This window comes from Dreissena polymorpha, chromosome 1 (assembly GCF_020536995.1).
Source record: "Dreissena polymorpha isolate Duluth1 chromosome 1, UMN_Dpol_1.0, whole genome shotgun sequence".
Classification (NCBI taxonomy): Eukaryota; Metazoa; Mollusca; class Bivalvia; order Myida; family Dreissenidae; genus Dreissena; species Dreissena polymorpha.
The window spans coordinates 131,022,643-131,045,942 of record NC_068355.1 but is presented as its reverse complement, the minus strand read 5'-3'; the positions used below and the strand labels follow the sequence as shown (position 1 = coordinate 131,045,942).

General features: G+C 35.7%; 1 protein-coding gene across 1 annotated transcript; it reads left to right on the top strand.

The window, feature by feature from the left end:
* Nucleotides 1-258: 258 nt before the first annotated feature.
* Nucleotides 259-22,150, top strand: LOC127850172 (sesquipedalian-1-like). The gene is made up of 4 exons (XM_052382997.1): nucleotides 259-534; nucleotides 12,279-12,600; nucleotides 16,022-16,164; nucleotides 19,914-22,150. The coding sequence occupies exons 2-4, from the start codon at nucleotides 12,423-12,425 to the stop codon at nucleotides 20,313-20,315; spliced, it is 723 nt and encodes a 240-aa protein (XP_052238957.1). The 5' UTR covers nucleotides 259-534; nucleotides 12,279-12,422; the 3' UTR covers nucleotides 20,316-22,150.
* The last annotated feature ends 1,150 nt before the right edge of the window (nucleotides 22,151-23,300 follow it).

The following is a 23,300-nucleotide window of genomic DNA, read 5'->3' as shown; positions in this document are numbered from 1 at the left end:
GAATAATCGATGAATCAATTAATTCAGAGTTACAAATCTGAGAATATAAATAACTTTATTGAAATAATCATGAACACAAACGTTTCATTACCCTTTTTAGTTTTAACATAATTATGTATAGTATCACAGCATACTAAGCAGTGTAGAATTTCCTGTATTAAAATAATCTACATTGCGTAAAGACATATGGTCCGTATGGTCCGCAAATCTGGGTTGTATCGTCCGCAAACCTGGGCCGTATTGTCTGGGCCGTATGCTCCATGATATATCAGTTATATAGCAATCATGTGAATCAAGATCTTTTATTAGACATAAAATAGCTTGAAATTGCAGCTGTTATTCAAAACGCGTCCCAAATTACTGCGCCCTCACATACTGCAGATTAATGCGCGGAAGGACCTCTTGAACTGTGTAACTCTCACCCAGACGAGTCATTTCAGTGATGATTAAAGACATAGTGGCATGTACCCATACAAGGAAATCTTTACAAATGTCAACTTTGCACAAAGCACATAGTTATGGCTATTGTCCCTGGTAAGTTCACCACTTTAATGTATTTAATAAGATTTTTATTTTATTTTTATTAATTTAATCATTTTTCAAATCTTTTTTATTTCCTTTTAGTAAAATGATTGTTCAATTATCACATGTATTGTCTGAAAAGATATGGATTAGACTTCGGATAATACATTTTCGGATGACTTTCTGTCGTCTGCCACTTTTTGATTAAATTTGATGCGATATATACAGATTTTATCATACCTTTACACTGATATCGATTTTTTTATATGTTTAGTAGGCGTTCATATTATGTTTGGAGGTACATGCACTACATAATACTAGAAATCAGCATTTAAGTCCTAGTTTTTAGTAGAAATTAATCAACAAAACAAACAACTTGATATCAAATATGTAATACATTGAAGACACAAACAGCAACCAAAAGCCCTTATAGGTATTTTTCAAATATGAAGTTCAAGTATTTTATCTTGACAATATATTGAAAAAGTTTAATTCTGAGTCATGTCCAGTGAAAAATTTGGTATGTTAACTCAAAGACCTATAGAATACACAGATTGGAAACTTCGCGCCTTATCTGGCTATCGCGCGGCGGGGTCACGTGGTCGAGAAACTGATAAGAACACTTTGGATCAGCAGACGAATTATTCTATAAATCAATCGTAAAAGTCCGAAGATAGCCGATGTATCACGATTGCGATAAGATAGCGACGTGTCCAGTAGCAACGGCTACGATTATCGAGCAAAGTTATGCGAAAATGTTACGGCGCTATAAAAAGGCGGCTGTAACTTGGTCAATAATGATCCGATTTTTATAAAATAAAGTTTCATAGAAACACGAGTAATTATGCTTTTACATATCTCGATTCTATTAACCTAAAATAAGAATTTATAATGCCGCGATCGTTGAAGTAATAGCGCTATAAGAATTTCCAAATCGCTGCGAGAATGCAGTTGAATAATTTATTTGAAAGGCTTTTGCTGATAAAATTTTCTTGTATACATTTTTAATTCAAACATTTAAAACCTTATAAAATAATATTATTTCAAAACGGATAGATATATGTGGACACATAGATCTAGGTCTCTGATAAAAACAACATTACAGTATAATAAATGCTATGATCGTTCGATCCAAAAACGGTTTCAGTTAGTCTTATTTGAATATTGATTCTGTGGATTTTTTTCAATTTTTTAATTCTCTATTTTTTATTTTTATCTTATTCATGAGTTATAGGTTATTAAAGTTTTGTTTTGTAACCAAGTTTTTTTTCTATTGGTAATTAATAAAAGCTGGACTAGGATTTCGCGAAAAGAAAAAAACAAAAACATTTCACGCGCGTGTTAATTGTCGGATCAATTAGAGAACTGAAGGAGATGTTATGTTTGTATGAAAAATGACAAAGGTTTTCACAATTAACCAAAGCACGTTTGACGACAGATGTGTACAATAGGGTATAAGAGCTAAAAATTGTACCAACTTTGTACAAGGCCAAAATCCTTTTAAATGAACATTTTCCTCCAGTTTGTTTAATTCAAACCTAGATAAACATATCACCAAGCATAAAAATCTGACTTTATCTACTTGGGATGAAAAATGAAAAAGTTTATCAAAAAGAACAAAAACACGTTTGACAGCAATCGTGTACAACAGAGGAAAAGAGCTGAAAATTGTACCAACATTGTATAAGGCCAAATCCTTTAAATTGAACATTTTCTTCTACGTTTTTGTAATTAATACTTAGATTAACATCTCTCCTAGCATAAAAATCATACTTCAACGATTTGGGATGAGAAATAGAAAAGTTAAAAAAAAAGAAACAAACCACTTTGGCGACAGGTGTGAAAATGATTGAATGAACTAACAGTATAAAATTGTATTAAGGCAAAATCCTTTAAAATGCCTTATTTTAGTCTACTTTTTATAAATCATACCTAGATTAACATCTCACCTAGCATAACCATCTTACTTAATCAATCTGTGATGAGAAATGAAGAAGTTTTTGAAAAAAAATCGTTTGGGCCTTTCAGTTTTTCAAAAATTATCGAAAATGAACAAATCTATTGTTCTCTTTCAAATTCCGATAAATTAAAAATACATAAGAATAATAACTACCAAAACCTGAAGCATTGTCAACAAAGAAAATAAAAACTTATTTTTATTAACACAAACAAATATTCAATATGTCTGTTTGCGGCGACTGACTTTGCCCATAATTGATTGCCTTAAAACAAAATGGCCGACAGTAGCTGGAACAGGGAAGAATCTACAGGTACACCGGCATCTCCAAAATGTCACGTGACCCGTGTCCGCCGTTAGATATTATCGCATATCGTTATCACGAAGACAAGAGTTTCCAATCTGTGTTATCTATAGGTCTTTGGTTAACTCTGAGAAAAACCTTATAATTAATACATAATAAAGGCAACATTCATCTACATCATTCATTGCTGCAGGCAAGCTTTACAATTTCCCGTTGAGTGGTGAAATTATATGAATAAAGAGTGAAGAATTGTATAGTAAGAGGAGCTTGATAATTATCAGACAAAATAATAGTTAACTGAGTTGACAGCTACAGTACACTCCACGCGTTTTCCCCAATTTCCCTCCATACGCCGCGTGCAGTAACGCCAAGGGAGATTAAGAAAATTTCACAATACGCGGCGTTTGCATGATTTGGGCCGCTGCGTTGAACGATCGGCAAAATTGATAAGCAGACGCGGCGGCCCTCGGCGTTGGCAACGCGGGGAAACTCAGTGTTTTACGAGATAACGATCAATTTAACTTTGTTTGACTAACTGATTTTCAAATAAAATTCCATTTATTACAAGTACATATATATATTTATTTATATATATATATATAATATACATTAAAAAAAAACAACCAAGATAGATCGATCCCCACCTGGTTGTAGAAGTAGTTGTAAAGAAAACTCGTTGATTTACGACAAACAAAAAGTCGTCTTTAAACTGATACTTACCAATAAATATAATCACAGTTTGCAACATTGTTTTTATTTTGATAATTTAATCCAAAGTTATCATGTTAGCTGAGGTTTTTTCTATACTGAACATGTAAACAAATGACCGAGGACCCTATTAAATGTCTCGAAAATCTGGGTGAATTGACAGTTTGACGTTATCAAAGGAAATCCTCTTCCTGTCTGAATGCATAACTTACTCAAGTAAACACGTTCAACGAATGCATAAGGAATGGTTGTAATTGTCGGAACAAAGTCAATTCACTGCTTACTAAAGCATTTATTTTCTCTTCGTTGGTTGGTTATTCCATTGATTGCTAAAAGAAGGTGGTACCTATTGAGTTGAGAGTTACGTTAAATATTCAAAGTTGTGTTCTAGTTGCGTCAACATTCAAAACAATATTTACCAGTAATTATGGATCAAACCGGCAGAGTGACATTCACACATGTTAATCCCTTTTGTCAAAACAACACATAACGCCAAACACTTCATCCAGTTCCGTCCAGTTGTTCTCTTTAATCAGTATACAGTACAATAACTGTTTCAATAATTACTATACTAAAATACCGTAACTATAAAGATATTTGATTTGAAATTAATTTGGAGGAAATATAAAATTATTCGCGATATAATTGTGTTCAGGCTTTTTCCGCCCTATGCCACGGGTCCGAAATTCGGCCCCATTCCCAATGCAAATCTGGTTGTTTTTTTCCCAATTGAAAAAAAAAATTCCCAATTGAAAAAAAAAAAAAAAAAAATTTTTTTTTTTTTTTTTTTTTACCCTTAAAATATATAAGTTGACCTGATCTGGTGTAGAAAATAGAAAGTATTGCATAATTAAATTATCTGTTGCCTTGAATTTGTTTTAAAAACTGTAAAATATGTTAATGATTATTTAAGACTTTCCTTATTTTCCTCAAAATCCGGCGCTTCGCACCATTTTTTTCACCTCATAAAAGGCCAAGCCTTTTCACCAAATTAAGATTAAAAAACCTGCACTTATCACACATGTTCATAATATTTTGTAAAATTTTAAAAATAAGTTATCCAAATAGTCGTTATTTACCAGTTAATGGCTTCTTTGAAATATAAGAAACACTATTTATATGCAATAATTTTTCCCAATTGAGCCAATTTTGCGAATAATTTTTTTCCCAAAATGGGCTTTTTCACGACGCGAAATTCCCAAAATTCCAGTGTGGCGTTTTCCCAAAATGGAGCGGAAAAAGCCTGGTGTTAAAAAATACCAAAGAAACTTTTAACCGAAATCAACAGAATTCAGTTTTCTCTGCAATACAAAGTTTGTATCAAAAAATCAATACATGCACACTTTCCATGCTTTTCACGCATAAACCTTGAACTTGGACATTGTAGCATATTTTTCGCGCTTTTGGCGGGAAATATACATGATGACTGTATATTGGAAGCATTTTTAAACGTCGGGTTAACATTAAAAATCGGAAGCGTGTATTGGATTACAAACAATTATTCTCATTTGGAAATTAAACGGAACATTTATTCTGGTGTTATATGTGTTATGAATTAAATATTAATTGGTCAAAACACTTTACGTGTTGTATATTCATTCATATTGTCGACGTACCTGTGAATAAAAACATATATGAATTGTTTATACAATTATCTTTATTTTTATAAGCCACAGTATTTAAACAATTTTTAATGACAATGTTTTTATTTTTTGGCATGCCCAGTAGCACACTGCTAACGCAGTGTTGCGCGGCGGTCGCTGATAAGAACGGAAATTGTCTGCATTTACAGACTAGGCTAAAGTAATACACGTCGCGGGTATAGCAAACTCGGAGGAACGCCGCGTTTTACCTCGCATTCAAACTCCGCGTAAACACTCGCTAGCAGGAATAAAAACGCGGAGTGAACGCGTTTTTTGGGGAAAACGCGTGGAGTGTACTGTATGTTTTATCCCTCTCCCTAATGGTTGGTTGGTCATTACTTTGGAGCTGGCGCTGACATATTGTGATTTCTAACCCCGTTTGAAGGATACTAAGTTAGGGGATTCAGCGGCGGAGTCTCATAAGTTGTTCAAGTTGGTAAATGTACTTGGAATGAACTTGTTGGAGAGGATTGACCGTGTCCTGCTCGAGCCAGGAGAAAGGTATTGAGCCGCTTGAATGTCTATGAGATTGTTTAAGACCTTTAAACAATTGTCAGCTTGGCTTTGGTCCATTAATACTCAAGGGTTTCCCACTGAAGGTGATCGCGCATAGATGTGACGCTATGGTTGTTGTGGTATCGGTTCATCACTTACGTGGCTTCTCTTCCCTGGACCATCTTCAGAACATGGATCTGTTCCTTCTGGTATGGGTTCTAGACATTGCCGCAGTACTCTAGGTTTGGGCAAATTCATGAAAAAAAACTGTCCGCTGCACTTTTTACCTCCTCATTGCGTATCAATAAGTTCATGTTTAGGAAACCAAGGGTGCTGTTGCGTTGCTTGATTACATTTTGAATATGTGACTTCCAGGATATATCGTTTGTCAGCACCACCCAAAGGTATTTTGATGCTTCTTCACATACAAGAGTGTGGCCTTTCAGGATGTAACTGAATAGGAAAGCTGATTGCTTTCTGCATACTCGCAGGATGCAGCACTTTTGCAGGTTTAAGGACATTTCCCAAAGCATTTCCCAAAACCGCAGATGATGGAGGTCCTCTTAAAGCAATTCACAAACAGGCGTCCAGGATATCTGTCTGTTTACAACACAGACATTTATGTCCTAATCTTGATGACACTTTTTATGCCCCCCTTCGAAGAAGAGGGGGTATATTGCTTTGCTCATGTCGGTAGGTCGGTACGTCCACCAGGTGTCGGTACGTCCGTCCACCAGGTGGTTTCCGGATGATAACTCAAGAACGCTTGGGCCTAGGATCATGAAACTTCATAGGTACATTGATCATGACTCGCAGATGACCCCTATTGATTTTGATGTCACTAGGTCAAAGGTCAAGGTCACGGTGACTGGAAATAGTAAAATGGTTTTTGAATGATAATTCAACTTATGCATACGCGGCCAACAGGGCACACTCTGAACAATATTACTGAAGCAACTGGTCTGTAATCCTAAATCTATAGTTATCATCATCCTTTTAGTAAAATACAGTGGATCAGTAAAAATATGATCAGAATATGAGATTTTTTGTATATTTTGTAGAGCTGCAACGATTCGATCGGATTCATCGAAAATCGATTCGAAATGCTTCGATTCGATTACGATACCAAACCTACCAAATTCGATTCGATTCTTTAACATATATACATATATATACATAGATACGTAAAGCGCGCTGTATTCTGACTATTGATACAGGAAGGTGTAGGTTTTATATTTACCTGTAATTACGATGCGCGCGATTGGTTGCTTATTATTTTAGTCATCCAATCAATAAGCCCGTTACGGTCTACTTTCGGAAAAAGCGTCAAAATGGCTGAACAAGTTGTTGCCGACAAATTGAAATTATCAGATGCGCCTAAGAAGCTAAAATCAAAAGTGTGGCAGTATTTTGGGTTTCGGGATGGTAGCCCTACCAATAAAGCAAAGTGTAAACTGTGCTTCACGGATGTGGCGTACACTAAATCCGGCTCAACCACTAATCTAATTTAATGCAATATGTCAAACGCAAACATAACGTTGATTTAGCAAGACAAACAGGTCGCACAAGTGCAACTACTCAAGTCGCCAGCCAGAAACGTAGTTCTATTTCTGTTGGAGTTTTGTTAAGTTTATTAGAGAATGTGATTTGTCCTACATGTAACAGGTGATGCTGTCATGGCACAGTGGTTGACATGCTTATGCGGTTTTGGGTAAAGATGTAATAGTGATAGAATTACCATTCAACTGATTCCCGATACGTTCTTATGATTATTTATTTATTTTTAGCTCATCTATTTTTTGAAAAAAAATTATGAGCTATTGTCATCACCTTGGCGTCGGCGTCGGCGTTGGCGTTGGCGTCGGCGTCCGGTTAAGTTTTGCGTTTAGGTCCACTTTTCTCAGAAAGTATCAATGCTATTGCATTCAAACTTGGTACACTTACTTACTATCATGAGGGGACTAGGCAGGCAAAGTTAGATAACTCTGGCGTGCATTTTGACAGAATTATGTGCCCTTTTTATACTTAAAAAATTGAAAATTTTGGTTAAGTTTTGCGTTTAGTTCCACTTTTCTCAGTAAGTATCAATGCTATTGCATTCAAACTTGGTACACTTACTTACTATCATGAGGGGACTGGGCAGGCAAAGTTAGATAACTCTGGCATGCATTTTGACAGAATTATGTGCCCTTTTTATACTTAGAAAATTGACAATTTTGGTTAAGTTTTGTGTTTAGGTCCATTTTATTCCTTAAGCATCAAAGCTATTGCTTTCATACTTGCAACACTTACTAACTATCATAAGGGGACTGTGCAGGCAAAGTAATGTAACTCTGACTGGCATTTTGACAGAATTATGTGCCCTTTTTATACTTAGAAAATTGAAAATTTGATTAAGTTTTGTGTTTAGGTCCACTTTATTCCTACAGTATCAAAGCTATTGCTTTCATACTTGCAAGATTTATGAACTATCATAAGGGGACGGTGCAGGCAAAGTTATGTAACTCTGACTGGCATTTGGACGGAATTATGGGCCCTTTATACTTAGAAAATTGAAAATTTGGTTAAGATTTATGTTTTGGTCACTTTACCCCTAAAGTATCATAGATATTGCTTTCATACTTGGAACACTCACAAACTATCATAAGGGTACAGTAAAAGGACAAGTTGCATAACTCTGGTTGTCATTGTTACGGAATTATGGCCCTTTTTTGACTTAGTAACTTTTAATATATGGTTAAATTTTGTGTTTCGATCCACTCGAAGTATCAAGGCTATTGCTTTCAAGCTTCAAATACTTACATGCTATCATGAGGTTACTGTACCTGGCAACTTGAATTTTACTTTGACCTTTGAATGACCTTGACTCTCAAGGTCAAATTATTAAATTTTGCTAAAATTGCCATAACTTCTTTATTTATGATTAGATTTGATTGATACTTTGATGAAACTACTCTTACCTGACATACCACAATAGACTTCACCCAAACCATCCCCCGTGCCCTCCCCCCCCTCCCCCCCCTCCCCCCCCCCCTATTTTTTTTTTTTTTTTTTTTTTTTTTATAAGATCATCTCACAAATGACCACCACACCCTCACACTATACCCCCACCCCACCCCCCCACCCCACCCCCCCCCAAATTTTTTTTTTGATTTTTTTTTTTTTTTTTTTTTTTTTTTTTAAGATCATCTCACAAATTATCACCACACCCTCACACTATACCCCCCCCCCGATTTTTTTATTATTTTTTTTTTTTTTTTCGCTTTTTTGGAAGATAATGTAATAAATGTCCACAACCCCACACTATACACCCCTCTTCACTCCACTCCTCCCTCCTTTGTGATTGAAAATGAGAGTCCCTTCACCTTTAAAAAGAAAATAGATGAGCGGTCTGCACCCGCAAGGCGGTGCTCTTGTTTATATTATTGTGTAATCAACACAATCTTCTAGTCAGAAGTTTTTATATTAAAATTGAGTCCTAATTTGCTATTATTTTTTATGTGTTTTATTGAAATCACATTTGAACAGAAATGTTAATTTTGAGGCATAAGAGTGAATATATGATAAAATTAGGTTTGAAGATGAATCGAATCGAAAAAATCGGTATCGGAGTGTCTGAAATCGAAATCAAATCGAATCGAGCTGTTGGTGAATCGTTGCAGCTCTAATATTTTGTATATTAAATATTGTGTTAATGTTTAATTTTGTTGATTAATATAAATATAAGCAGGACAGGGGAGGTAATACACTACAGGGGAAACAAATGCAATAAGTTAAAATTTATTGTTACAGATTTGCCTCCCTTGTAATATATTTAAATTTTACCAAATGTAAGGCTTACAGCATTTTGGTAATGCATACTACTACTACTACTACTACTACTGCTGCTGCTGCTGCTACTGCTGCTGCTGCTACTACTACTTCTACTACTACTACTACTACTTCTACTACTACTACTACTACTACACTAACTTACTAGCTACTCTACTTACTACTTCACTGCCTAACTACTACTACTACTACGACTACTACTTACTACTACTACTACTACTACCTTACTAACTACACTCTACCTACGACTACTACTACTACTACTACTACACACTACTACTTACCTACTACGACTACTACGACGACTACTACTACTACACTCCTAGGCCTACTACTACTACTACTACTACCTACATTCTACTCTACTACTACTGACTATTTCTTCTTGCTACCACCACCTACTTACTACTTACCTACTACTCTATTACTACTACTACTATTACTACTACTACTACTACTAACTACTACTACTACTACTACTACTACGTAACTACTACTACTACTACTACCTACTACTTACTACTACTACAACTACTACGACTACGACTACTACTAACTTCTACTACTACTCATACGACTAACTACGTACTACTACTAACTACTACTTGCTACTACTTCTACTACTACGCTACTACTAACTTCTACTACTTAACTCTAACTACGACTACTACTCTACCGACTACTACTAACTACTACTTCTACTACTACTACTACTACTACTACTACTACTACTACTACTACTTCTACTACTACTACTACTACTACTACTTCTACTACTACTCTACTACTACTACTACTACTACTACTACTACTACTACTACTACTACTACTACCTACTTCTACTACTACTACTACTACTACTACTACTACTACTACTACTACCTACTACTACTACAACTACTACTACTACTACTACTACTACTACTACTACTCTACTACTACTACTACTACTACTACTACTACTACTACTACTACTACTACTACTACTACTACTACTTCTACTACTATTTCTTCTGCTACCACCACCACCACCACCACCACCACCACCACCACCACCACCACCACCACCACCACCACCACCACCACCATTCACAGTGACAAAAAACGTATTCACACAATGGCTGCTACTACAACTTATAGCCCATATAGGGGGGCATGCATGTTTTACAAACAGCCCTTGTTATTTCAAGGTTAATTTTGAAACCATGTCAAGTGGGATCAGAAAATAGGTCATTTAGTCAAGTCTTTGGTATTGATGTACCTTGAACTTGGGTTAGCTGGTCAGGGCCAGCTTTGTTCTCTTGTCTTAATGATTCATCAATAAAACATTATTGCTGGATGAATATATACCTGAAAAGAGGGCATATTTATTGTTTTAATAACTGTCTTCATAGAGCAAAGTACCAAAGACTTGTATCTATCCTTATAAGTACAGTGGAAACCCTCTAAACCAGATCCTCTCTAAACCGCAATTTCCTCTTGGTCCCAAGGTTGTCCGGTTTAGAGGGGTTCCACTGTATAAATGATCAAAGGATGAAGCATTCTATTACAAAGTTTTACCAGTTTCTATTATCTTAGCATACGAATCTAGGATGTAGCATACTTCCCCTGTATGGATGTGTTTTTTCAGCGTATGGTTTGCATGTGACCTTCACATCAGTTGTTAAACCCTTACCCACTCAGAAGCCAAGTGAAAATGGCTATGTGCAAACAGCATAAAACCAGAATAGCCTGCAAGTAACTCGCAGTCTGTTCAGGTTTTATGCTGTTTGCTGCACATCAGTATGTTCGGAATTGAAGCCTATATATGAAGCATATACATGTACATGTATTAAGGAAGGACTTCAATTGAATTTGATTTTCTTTAAGACTTCAAATGTGTCAAAGTGCATTTCGGAGTTGTAAAAGGTTAACCAAAATGCAGAGTGTATAGATTTAAGATTTTCTCCATTATCAGGGCATACTTACTCACGAAAGATTGGGACCATTATTAAAGTAATGCATTCCCTTTGCAAAATATAATATTTTTTGGCTAAATATTTGTTGGTATAGAGCCTTTAAAGATGAATTAATGTGTCACTATCAACTCCATTTCAGTGTTCAAAGAGATTTATTTTTGTTCATATATTAATTCTAACACAACGTTTTCCAATGTCCATATAATTATTCTGAACTACAAGTTACATGCGGTGTAACGGCTGCAGCCTTGTCCAACTTAGTAAATGCTTCAGTCTTGTACGCGTTGGTCATGCCTCAATTACTAAATTATTACAACGTAACTCATACTAGAAATGGCGCTGCAGAGGCCGATGCGTATCCCCACGCCAAATGTTCTTAGTAAAATGAGTGAAAATCTCTGACCCGGCCTCACCCCAACCCTCATAGCTTTTGACCAAGGGGTCAAATCAAAATTCCAAATAGTGCACTGTCGCACATATGCTCATAGATACCATGTGTGTAAGTTTGAAGGTTCTAGTGCTAATAGTGTAGGAGGAGATAGTGGCCAGGACGGACAGACAGTGGAGATAACCACATATTCCCCACTCTTTCTCCGAAAAGCGTGGGGATAAAAATAGTTTTGGTTTATATAAATAAAGCATTAGCCTTCTCCGAAAAGCGTGGGGATAAAAATAGTTTTGATTTATATAAATAATGCATTAGCCTTAAGAATTTTAAAACATGCTTTGGGATTTTTATAAATGTTTATGCTCTTTTAGACCAAACAAATTCATTTTAATTTCAAGCCAAAGACTTAAAATAAGTTAGGATAAAAAAGATAAAACAACTTGTGTAATTTTATGATTCATTTTCCTTTAAGGTATTTCAGCATATAAGCAGGCAGAAAGATCCCCTTAAGCCAAAAAAGACATACCTGTTGTATGAATGTACATGTAGAGCATTAGCAGAATTCTACAGATGTCTGTTACCTTTGCCTTTGGACAACGTGTTGCCAGTTGAGGCTATGAAGATAAACGAGAAAAGTTTGGCCAAGTATGCCGAGTCAGGTGCACGTCCCCCGGAGCGGGAGGGGTATCTGCTTAAGAAGGGGGATTTCCATCGCTCATATCAGAAACGCTGGTTCGTGCTGAAAGGAAATCTGCTGTTCTACTTCGAGAAAAGGATTGACAAAGACCCTATAGGCAAGTTTCATTCTGTAGTTTCGTTTAACTCATATTTTTACAGTAGGGTGTCATATAGAAGTCGACTGTCTGTCCAGCATTCTGTTTTCAGATATTGAGCTGATTTTTGGTATGTGAGTCTGCCAACATGACCTACAGATAAAGTGTGAGTTTCATTCTGGTCCATTGATTTTTTGCAAAGTAAGGGGCCTTTTACTCTATCTGTTATAATCGTTTTCCAGAGTTTTTTTAAGCAAAGATTTCAGATATAAAGCTTACTTTTGGTATTTGAGTCTCCCTACATGACCTACTGATGAACTGTGATGAAATGTGAGTTTCATTCTGGTCGATTTTGTATGCCCCCTTCGAAGAAGAGGGGGTATATTGTTTTGCACATGTCGGTCGGTCGGTCTGTCTGTCCGTCCACCAGATGGTTTCTGGATGATAACTCAAGAACGCTTAGGCCTAGGATCATGAAACTTCATATGTACATTGATCATGACTGTCAGATGACCCCTATTGATTTTCAGGTCACTAGGTCAAAGGTCAAGGTCACAGTGACTCGAAATAGTAAAATGGTTTCCGAATGATAACTCAAGAATGCTTAGGCCTAGGATCATGAAACTTCATAGGTACATTGATCATGACTGGCAGATGACCCCTATTGATTTTCAGGTCACTAGGTCAAAGGTCCAGGTCACAGTGACTCGAAACAGTAAAATGGTTTCCAGATGATTACTCAAGAATGCATACGCCTAGGATGATGAAACTTAGTAGGAATATTGATCATGACTGGCAGATGACCCCTATTGATTTTCAGGTCACTAGGTCAAAGGTCAAGGTCACAGTGACTCAAATAGTAAAATGGTTTCCAGATGATAACTAAGAATAATTAGGCCTAGGATCATGAAACGTCATAGGTACATTGATCATGACTGGCAGATGACCCCTATTTATTTTTAGGTCACTAGGTCAAAGGTCACAGTGACAAAAAACATAACATCACACAATGGCTGCCACTACAACTGACAGCCCATATGGGGGGCATGCATGTTTTACAAACAGCCCTTGTTTCACAAAGTTATGGTCATCGGATTTTGAAATTTTCTCTTTAATAACCGTTTTCCTGAATTTTTTAGCTCCACTGGCCAGAGGCCAGCGGGGCTTATGTCATGGTCCTGTGTCCGTCGTGCGTCCGTCCGTGCGTTAACTTTTTCTTTAAACATCTTCTTCTCCTAAACTACTGGTCTAATTCTGATGAAATTTCTCAGGAATGTTCCTGGGGTGAACCTCTAACAAGTTTCTTCAAATTATGCCCCTGGGGTCAAATTTGACTCTGCCCCGGGGGGGTCAAACAATTGAAAATTTGCTTATATAAGGCCTATTTTGTGAAAACTTTAAAAATCTTCTCGTCCATAACCATTGGGCCTAGGGCAACCAAATTTGGTATGTAGTGACATCTCATAGTCCTCTACCAAGTCTCATCAAATTATGCCCCTGGGGTCAAATTTGACCTTGCCCCGGGGGGTCAAAAAATTGAAAATTTGCTAATATAAGGCCTATTTTGTAAAAACTTTAAAAATTCTTTCGTTCTTAACCATTTGGCCTAGGGCTACCAAATTTGGTATGTAGTGACATCTCATAGTCCTCTACCAAGTTTCTTCAAATTATGCCCCTGGGGTCAAATTTGACCCTTCCCAGGGGAGTCAAAAAATTGAAAATTTGCTTATAAAAGGCGTATTTTGTGCAAACTTTAAAAATTCTCTTGTCTGTTACAATATGGCGTAGGGTTACCAAATTTGGTATGTAATGACATCTAATAGTCCTCTACCAAGTTTGTTCAAATTATGCCCCTGGGGTCAAATTTGACTGTTCCCCAGGGGTCACAAAATTGAACATATGCATATATTGGGCCCATTTTGTGCAAACTTTAAAAATCTTCTTGTCATAACGATTGGATCTATTTCTACCAAATTCGGTATGTAGTGACATCTAATAGTTCTCTACTTAGTTTCTCAAATTATGCCCCTGGGGACAAATTTGACCCTGCCCCGGGGGTCGCAAAAATGAACATGTGCTTAAATAAGGCCTATTTTGTGCAAACTTTAAAAATCTTCTTGTTCATAATTATAGAGCCTAGGGCTACTAAATTTTGTATGTAGTGATTTCTAATAGTCCTCTACCAAATTTGTTCAAATTATGCCTGGGGACAAATTTGACCCTGCCCCGGGGGTCACAAAAATGAACATACGCTTAAATAAGGCCTATTATGTGCAAACTTTTAAAATCTTCTTGTTCATAATTATAGAGCCTAGGGCTACTAAATTTTGTATGTAGGGATATCTAATAGTCCTCTACCAAATTTGTTCAAATTATTTCCCTGGGCTCAATTTTGACCCTGCCCCGGGGGTCACAAAACTGAATATACATGACGTTTAGCAGGGGAGATATATATAAATATCAAAATATAATTAACAACCCACACATCCCTAAGACCAACAGGCCTGAGAATATTTGTTATGATAATCTAAAGATTATTTCTTTATATTTATAAATGTATTTAATTAAGTAATACATTTGACTTCTAAGATCAATTCATAACTTATATTAACAAAATTATAAAATGGTCAGAAATATATATGGATTGTTGAGCAATTGACAATCATATCCACAATTCATGAGTCACGATTCACAAATGGAACAATGAATCATTAGTTATTAAAAAGCAGCATATACGATAGTTAAGAACATTGTACTTCATTAATTCCAACACCTTCTCTTGGATACAAAGTTTGAGTTTACCATGCAGTATCATATATTGACTTTCTTGAAATAATTATGTTCATGGAAGTTGTGTTTTTAAAATCAATAAGATATTATTAAACTGGTTAAAACACTACAAAAAAGACATGAAATTAACATGTCATCCGAAATATTTTTATCCGGATATATGGTCACTTTTGCCATATTTAAATAAAACCCGACTTTTTTCAGTTTATAAGAAAAACATTCATAACACATGTTCTTATTTCAATTCCTTTGTAAGCAGTCACCATCTGATCTAAAATGGCACTAAATGACAGGGTTTATCTCATGTTTACAAGATGTTGTTGTTGTTGTTGGTCACAGCCACACAACTGCAGTACCGGTACATAATTATTCAATAAATTTTCCTCATTTTGGGATAACTTGGCATAATGCATGTGCGTTAAATGTTGTCCCAGATTAGCCTGTGAAGTGTTGGATATATATTTAGAAGATTCTTTATGTAAATGAAAAAAACATATAATACTTAATAGAAAGTGTTGTCCCTGAGAAGCCTGTGCATACTGCGCAGTCTGATCTAGGATGCCACTTTAGGCACATAAATTAAGCCCATTTTTCCCAGCGGGAGACGTGATTGTTATATAATTTGTATATATTTTTATCCCTTTGTCTACAGGAGTTGTGGTACTTGAAGGCTGTACGGTGGACCTGTCTGACAATGACAATGATTTTGAGTTTATCATAAAGTTTGCTGGAGTGAACACTCGAACATATGTGATGGGTGCGGACACACAGGAGGATATGGAAGGCTGGATGAAGGTCAAATAATGAACAGTCTAACAACTGTTTTCATTAAAGTTAGTTTATGAGCCTCGCTTTGGTAAAACATGATTAAATGCAAATGCATAAATCACAGTTCAAGAGTATAAGCCTATGCAGTTTGAACACGTTAATTGGGGACAAAACTTTCAGCCTAAACTTAATTTTTGCTATGAAAAATCTTTATTATACAAAATTACAATAATAGTAGAAAATGTTCTCCCTGATTAACCTGTGTGGATGGCACAGGCTTAAGAAGGATGACACTTTACACACATGCATTAGACCCCATTTTATCAGATCAAGGCTCATATTCATTGGTACTGATATGTACTGCTATTCTATGCAGTCAAGGCCTGTCATAAAGTAATACTAAATGTGCAAGAACATACCAATGTTGCTGCTAGTGTCATGTGCATAGTCCATAAACCCCATCAAGTGTGGTGGGGTATATTTACTTGATATGCTAGTATTGTTTGCTGGTCTTAAGACCAGTATTGTTTGAAATAGTTTCCACTTTCCAACATTATCATCTTTACTTTACAAATGTTTTGCTTGTGGACATAATTTTAGGCTTAGTTTTATGATTATATTTTTAGCCCACCTGAGCACAACATGCTCATGGTGAGCTTTTGTGATCGCCTTTTGTCCGTTGTCCGTCGTGCGACGTCAACATTTGCCTTGTTCACTCTCTAGAGGCCACATTTATTGTCCAATCTTCATGAAATTTGGTCAGAAGATTGGTTTCAATAATATCTTGCATAAGTTCGAAAATGGTAACGTTTGCTTGAAAAACATGGCTGCCAAGGGGCAAGGGATTTTTCCTTATATGGCTATATATGGCTATAGCAAAATCTTGTTAACACTCTAGAGGCCACATTTATTGTCCAATCCTAATAAAACTTGGTCAGAAGATTCATGCCAATGATGTCTTGGACGAGTTCGAAAATGATGTCCGTTGGTCGAAAAACATGGCTGCCAGGGGGCGGGGCATTTTTCCTAATGTGGCTTTAGTAAAACCTTGTTAACACTCTAGAGGCCACATTTAGTTTCCGATCTTCATGAAACTTGCTCAGATGATTTGTTCCAATGATATCTTGGATGAGTTCAAAAAATGGTAACCTTGGCTTGAAAAACATGGCTGCAAGGGGCAGGGCATTTTTCCTTATTTGGGCCTGGCTATATATGGCTATAGTAAAATCTTGTAAACTTTCTAGTTTGCTCAATCTTCATGAAATTTGGTCAGAACATTGGTTTCCTGTGTAGTAAAGTTTGGTTTTATTTTATCAATATTATGTGACATTAACTGTGTTATTTAATTTTTCATAACACAGAATTTTCATTGTTAACATAACTGTTTTAGTCATTAACACTTATGATAAGCCTTTCGTCTAAGAGATAACTGAAAGAAAGACAACATGTACATGATTTTGCAGTATTAATGCAGTATTTATCTCCCTTGTTTAACCTGGTTCAGTAATCTATTGTTAATTCTGCTCTGGAATTTGGGAAGATATTGATCATTGATAAATGCACTGTTTTGAGGGAAAATTGACTACTCTGCCATTGATCTCATCTGAACTGTATAAAATAAGCTGTTTGGGCTGATTTAAACACCTCTTGATGCTTTCTTGAAAAGTTAACAGCTCTTGAAAAAGGTTGGAATTTTGAAATAATTAAACTCTTAATTATTTTTAACACCAGCATCAAGACATTTTGGCATTATTTTCTAAATTATTCTTATTATTTAGATTATTTTTATTTGGCATTTTCTAAATTAGAAAGACTCTTTTCTATTTCAATAACTGTAGTAATTTTTTCTTATTTTTACATTTGATTCACTGAAGTTTCCTAATCTCCATAAATATTGTTCTTTAGATTAAATTAGACCTATTTTGTAAACTAGATTTTTGAAGCATTTTCTAGACTAACAGTAACTTACATTTATATCAGTTTTTTTTGGACAGATTTTGAACTTCTTTTTACATTCATTAAGGTATTTGCTGTATGTTGTTCATTTTTGTAACGATACTTAGATTCTTTAGACTTGGCTTGTACCTATTCTTATTTTTCTGTCATTGTTCTTCATTTTCCGAGTTCTTGGAATAAAAATTAGTTATTTTTGTAAAGCTGCCTTGGTTTTCACTTATAAATAAATTCTTTGAGTGTATTTAGGCGTCCCTGACTGAAAACCTTTAATTAATTCAATTACAACCAGTCAGTATATTCATCCTGACCAGAAATAAGAGTTTGTCAAATAAATATTTCCGCATTACATAAGTGCTTGCAAAGTTACATAACTTGTAACCGTCCTGTGACCGATTCATTTGCATAAGCGAAGGAGACCGCACTACCACACCTGGATAGGACAGTTGAGTTTGATAGTGGTTTGGATAGGTAACAAAACATGGCCGCCAGGGGGGGGGTCTTTTTACTTATATTTATATAGTAAAAAAGCTTGTGAACACTCAAGAAGTCACATATTTTGCCTAATCATCATGAAATTTTGTCAAAACATTAGTTATGTGGATGTCTGGGACGAGTTTGAAAATGGTCGTGATCAGTGAAAAAACATGGCCGCCAGGGAGTGGGGCAGTTTTCTTTATAACATGTGAACAGTCTAGAAGACACATTTTTTTCCCAATCTTCAAGAAATTTGGACATATCTTGGAAGAGTTAAAAAATGGTTCAGGTCTGTTTAAAAAACATCGCCGCCAAGGGGCCATTTGTTGTTCATTCTTCATGATACTTGGTTAGAACATTTGTTCCATTGATATCTTGGGCTGCAAAGAACAGGTAATTTCTTTTTATCTCAGGTTAGCGACTTTGGGCCTTTCCGGCCCTCTTGTTTTAGAAATGGCCACTTTCTAACCTAAAATTGACCATAGTGGCTTTTGTCCAACAATTTTAATAATATCCTCAGAAATGTACTGAAAATGTTTGTAATAACATTTCGGTCATGTTCATTAAAGAGAAAAATAGATTCAGGAATATTTATGCCATTTAACATGGTCAGCATTAAGCATTACATTTTTAAGTAATTCCGTACACAACAAATCCAAAATCTGGTTGTGACATGTGGTGTGTGCCTTGTAGCCAGTGCGCCCAGGTTAAATCACCACACATGGAGTGTTCTCAGAAACTTTTTAAAGACACCTAGTATGGGTTCTTCCCAGGAAATTCACTCAAGAGTGCCCTACAAGACTGTGGCTTTTGAAGAAATCATGCGAAGATAAATCGGCTTAAATTAAACTTAGTGACTGACTGTGATTTTCATCAAACTTGATGCATTTAGAAAGTTATAAAATAACCCATGTCATGCAAAAATGGGTTTTATGTCACATGCAGCCTGCATATATCCAGTCCAACCTGCATATTCTCACAGTCTTGTAAGGAGCTACATTGTCTGCTTATTACAGCAATAAACCTTGAGTGACTTTTTTGCTTACAGGATAGTTCCATGGCATAGCATAAGACCAATTGCATGATACTTATATATGAATTAGCCAAGCTAAATGACCAGAATACTCTAAGAGCTGAAGAAAAAAGGCCCATAATTAATAAAATAAAGAATTTTTGTCCTTAACAAAACTGAGTGTTCTGTTTCAATTCTCACTTATTTCATTTATTATTGAGCACTCTTTTAACAAGTTATCTCTGAATTCCTTGTAATGTATATGTATATGTTTAGTGGAGTAGTAATGTTTTACAAACAACCTTTGTTAAAACTGCTATTCAATGTGTTTCAGGCAATATCAGGGGCCAGCTATGAATACTTAAAAATCTGTGTCTCACAGTTAAAGTCGCAACTTCGTGACTTAGACGAAAGTTCTCAGAATGCTTTGGTCTACGGTGCGGTCAAGGATAGAAACACTTTGAGGAATGCAGGACATCTGAAAAATTCACCGCAAGACTCAAATTCCTCCTTGAATCATGATGCTAGTGCAATTAAAAGACATAATCCATTTAATACAGGGGAATCGTTTGACCGTGAAAGTGTGTGCAATAGTATCAGTGAGCCTGAGCGCAGGATTCAGACATTCTTAGAAATGCACGAGGAGCTGCGTGCACAAATTGAAGAAATAATGAAACTTTGGCAAGCTCAAAAGTTTCAATCTGGGCCCATGTTAGGAGATAAAAACGCAACCTAGCAGGAACTGCTAACTTAGGCTTTGTTGACAAACTATGAACCTTGCTCTGGAAAAATGGGGTTAAATGCATATGTGATATGTGTCATCCTTGTTTAGCCTGTGAAGTCCACAGAGGCTTATCAGTTATGACGCTTTCCGTCACAGCTAGAGTTTTGCTACAGAAAGACTATATAAATGAAAATTACCATTAAATCGGAGAGTGAGGTTGCAGGATAGGCTGTGCTGACTGTCATTAAGCCCTGTTTTACCAGAGCAAGAAGTATAGTTAATTGTAATATTTTTAAAACTATACCTCTATTTGCAACTGCAGCTATTTTTAGGTTGAAAGGTTGTGTAGTCTCGGGCATAATAGTGAATTTTGTAAATTATGACAAGCCAGTGCTATTGCTTATTTGCCAATTTTCTTGCGAGATGAAAAATAATCTCTTTATTCAGTCATCAATTGGTTTGAAATCAAAATATCTCTAAAAACATCAATGATTATATTATCCTTTTTCCTCATAAGAAAAAAAGTGAAAATGGCTTTTGCAAACAGAAAAAACCCAGAACAGTCTGCCAGTAACTTGTTATCTGTTCAGGTTTTATGCTGTTTGCTGCTCATCAGTAACTTAAGGGTTGGAAATGAAGCCTTTAAAAGTTGAATTAAGTAAGAAAGGTATTTAATTAAATGTAATTTTCTAAGGGACTACAAATGCGTCAAAATACGTATCTAAGTGGTAAAGGGACATCAAGAAAAGACTCCACATTAACCTAAATACTTTATGCCATCAAACACTGTATATTATCCCAGTCCAAACATATTTTTAGCTCACCTGAGCTTTTGTGATCGCCTTTTGTCCGTCGTCAACATTTGCCTTGTTAACACTCTACAGGCCACAGTCCAAATATGTTGGACGAGTTTGAAAATGATGCCAGTTAGATGAAAAACATGGCCGCCAGGGGACAGGGCATTTTTCCTTATAAGGCTGTAGTAAAACCTTGTAAACACTCTAGAGGCCACAATAATTGTCCAATCTTCATGGAATTTAGTCAGAAGATTGGTCTCAATGATATCTTGGATGAGTTGGAAAATGGTTACGTTTGCTTGAAAAACATGGCTGCCAAGGGGCGTGGCATTTTTCCTTATATGGCTATATATGACTATAGTAAAACCTTGTTAACACTCTAGAGGCGACATTTATTGTCCAATCTTCATAAAACTGAGTCAGAAGATTCATCCCAATGATATCTTGGATGAGTGCGAAAATGGTTCCGGTTGGTGGAAATTACTAACATGGCCACCAAGGGGGCGTGGCATTTTTCCTTATTTAAATACAGTAAAACCTTGTTAACACTATAGAAGCCACATATATTTTCCGATCATCATGAAATCTGGTCACAAGATTTGTCCCAATGATATATTGGATTAGTTCAAGAATGGTTCCAGTTGCTTGAAAAACATGGCCACCAGGCTTCATTATGTAACTTTATCAGAATATTTGTTTAAATGATATCTTGAATGCGTATGAAAATGGTTCTGGTCTGTTGAAAAATGTAGCTGCCAGGGTGTTCACTAGTCATGAAAGTTGGTGAGAACATTTGTTCTAATAACATCAAGGGCTGCAAAGAACAGTTTCTTTGAATCTCAGGTGAGCCACTTTGGACCTTTCAGGGCCTCTTGTTATGATTTTATCGCCTCTTGTTATGATTTTATCGCACCACTAAGATATATTGTCACGAATAACCCTTGTATCTTTAGTCTTCTGATTACATATAATCAATTTATTGTACCTTGTGTATATATATATATAATACCTATACGAGGGTTATTTTTTAAAACTATGTATTTTTGTCAATATTCGTTGTTGAAAAGTCAAACCATACACAATAGGTGTACATTTAAAAATCTGGAATAAAATAAGTGGCGTTGGGAATGGTTACACGAGAAAGACTACGCTGTAGTAAGGGCGGGGAGTGAACTGGTGGAGAAAAGTGGAAGCTTGTGGAAAAGCGGTTTGAGAAGTTTGTAAGAAAACCCTGAATTATCAGTCTTGTGGGAAGAAGGCAGTGTTTTTTATGGCAATTTCGGGGCCGATATTCGGCCCCATTCCCCTCAAAAAAGAGTATATATTTTTCCACGATTTTGTAGAAAAAAATCCTTTCCAGAATATTTTTTTTTTTTTAACAACTCTCTTATAATAAATATTTATTTCATAACAACTAACAAAGTATATAACATATTAATAATATAATATGATTTTGAATTATAATAAAGAGTTACATTAAATTAGTATTTCCCAAATCAGTGTTTTTTTATATGAATTTCATGCTTTTCCCAAAATAGCCAGGAAAAGTCCTGATGTATCTGCATATATTGTGTCAATATTTGATGATAAAAACATTCCAATTTGATCCATTTTATTGATTAAAAAATGCTCAAATTTGCCATTTTATCGATTAGAAAGTTCCAATTAGACTCAAAATGGCTAGGAAAACTGAGAGTGTGCATGAAGGCTAAACTGTCTAAAACTAATGTTGAAAAAATCATTGGGATATATTTTAGAAAAAGGACAGAGCAATTCAGCTGTGAATATAACATTCATACATACATGTGCATTCATATAATAAACTTCATAACATATAAAAGAGTGAATTTTAAAGTTTCCCCTTTTCCTAATAAACGACGCGTTTTCCCCCTTTGGCTGGGCCCGGCGAGGTATAAAACCCGGAAATATCCGGAAAACCCGGAAATCTTTTAGGTAAAACCCGGAACCGATATAAATGGTTATAACTTCATTATTATTCGTCCGATATTAATTATAATGGTACCGTTGTAAAGAAGATCCTCTACAGATTCTAACCATATCAAAATATTTTATGGCAGGGTCGTAGTCGGCCTGTAAATCGCGGACAAAGTCGGCCTGTTTTAACGGTTTTTTACACACGCAAATGCCGTAAAGAAAACCCGGAACCGATATAAATGGTTATAAATGCATTATTATTCGT

Bases quoted from the DNA above. Each gene is read 5' to 3' on its own strand.
- LOC127850172 (XM_052382997.1), top strand. From the start codon at position 12,423: ATGAAGATAAACGAGAAAAGTTTGGCCAAGTATGCCGAGTCAGGTGCA. The intron at 12,601-16,021 runs GCAAGTTTCATT...CTTTGTCTACAG, and splicing joins GATTGACAAAGACCCTATAG to GAGTTGTGGTACTTGAAGGC. The intron at 16,165-19,913 runs GTCAAATAATGA...AATGTGTTTCAG, and splicing joins ATATGGAAGGCTGGATGAAG to GCAATATCAGGGGCCAGCTA.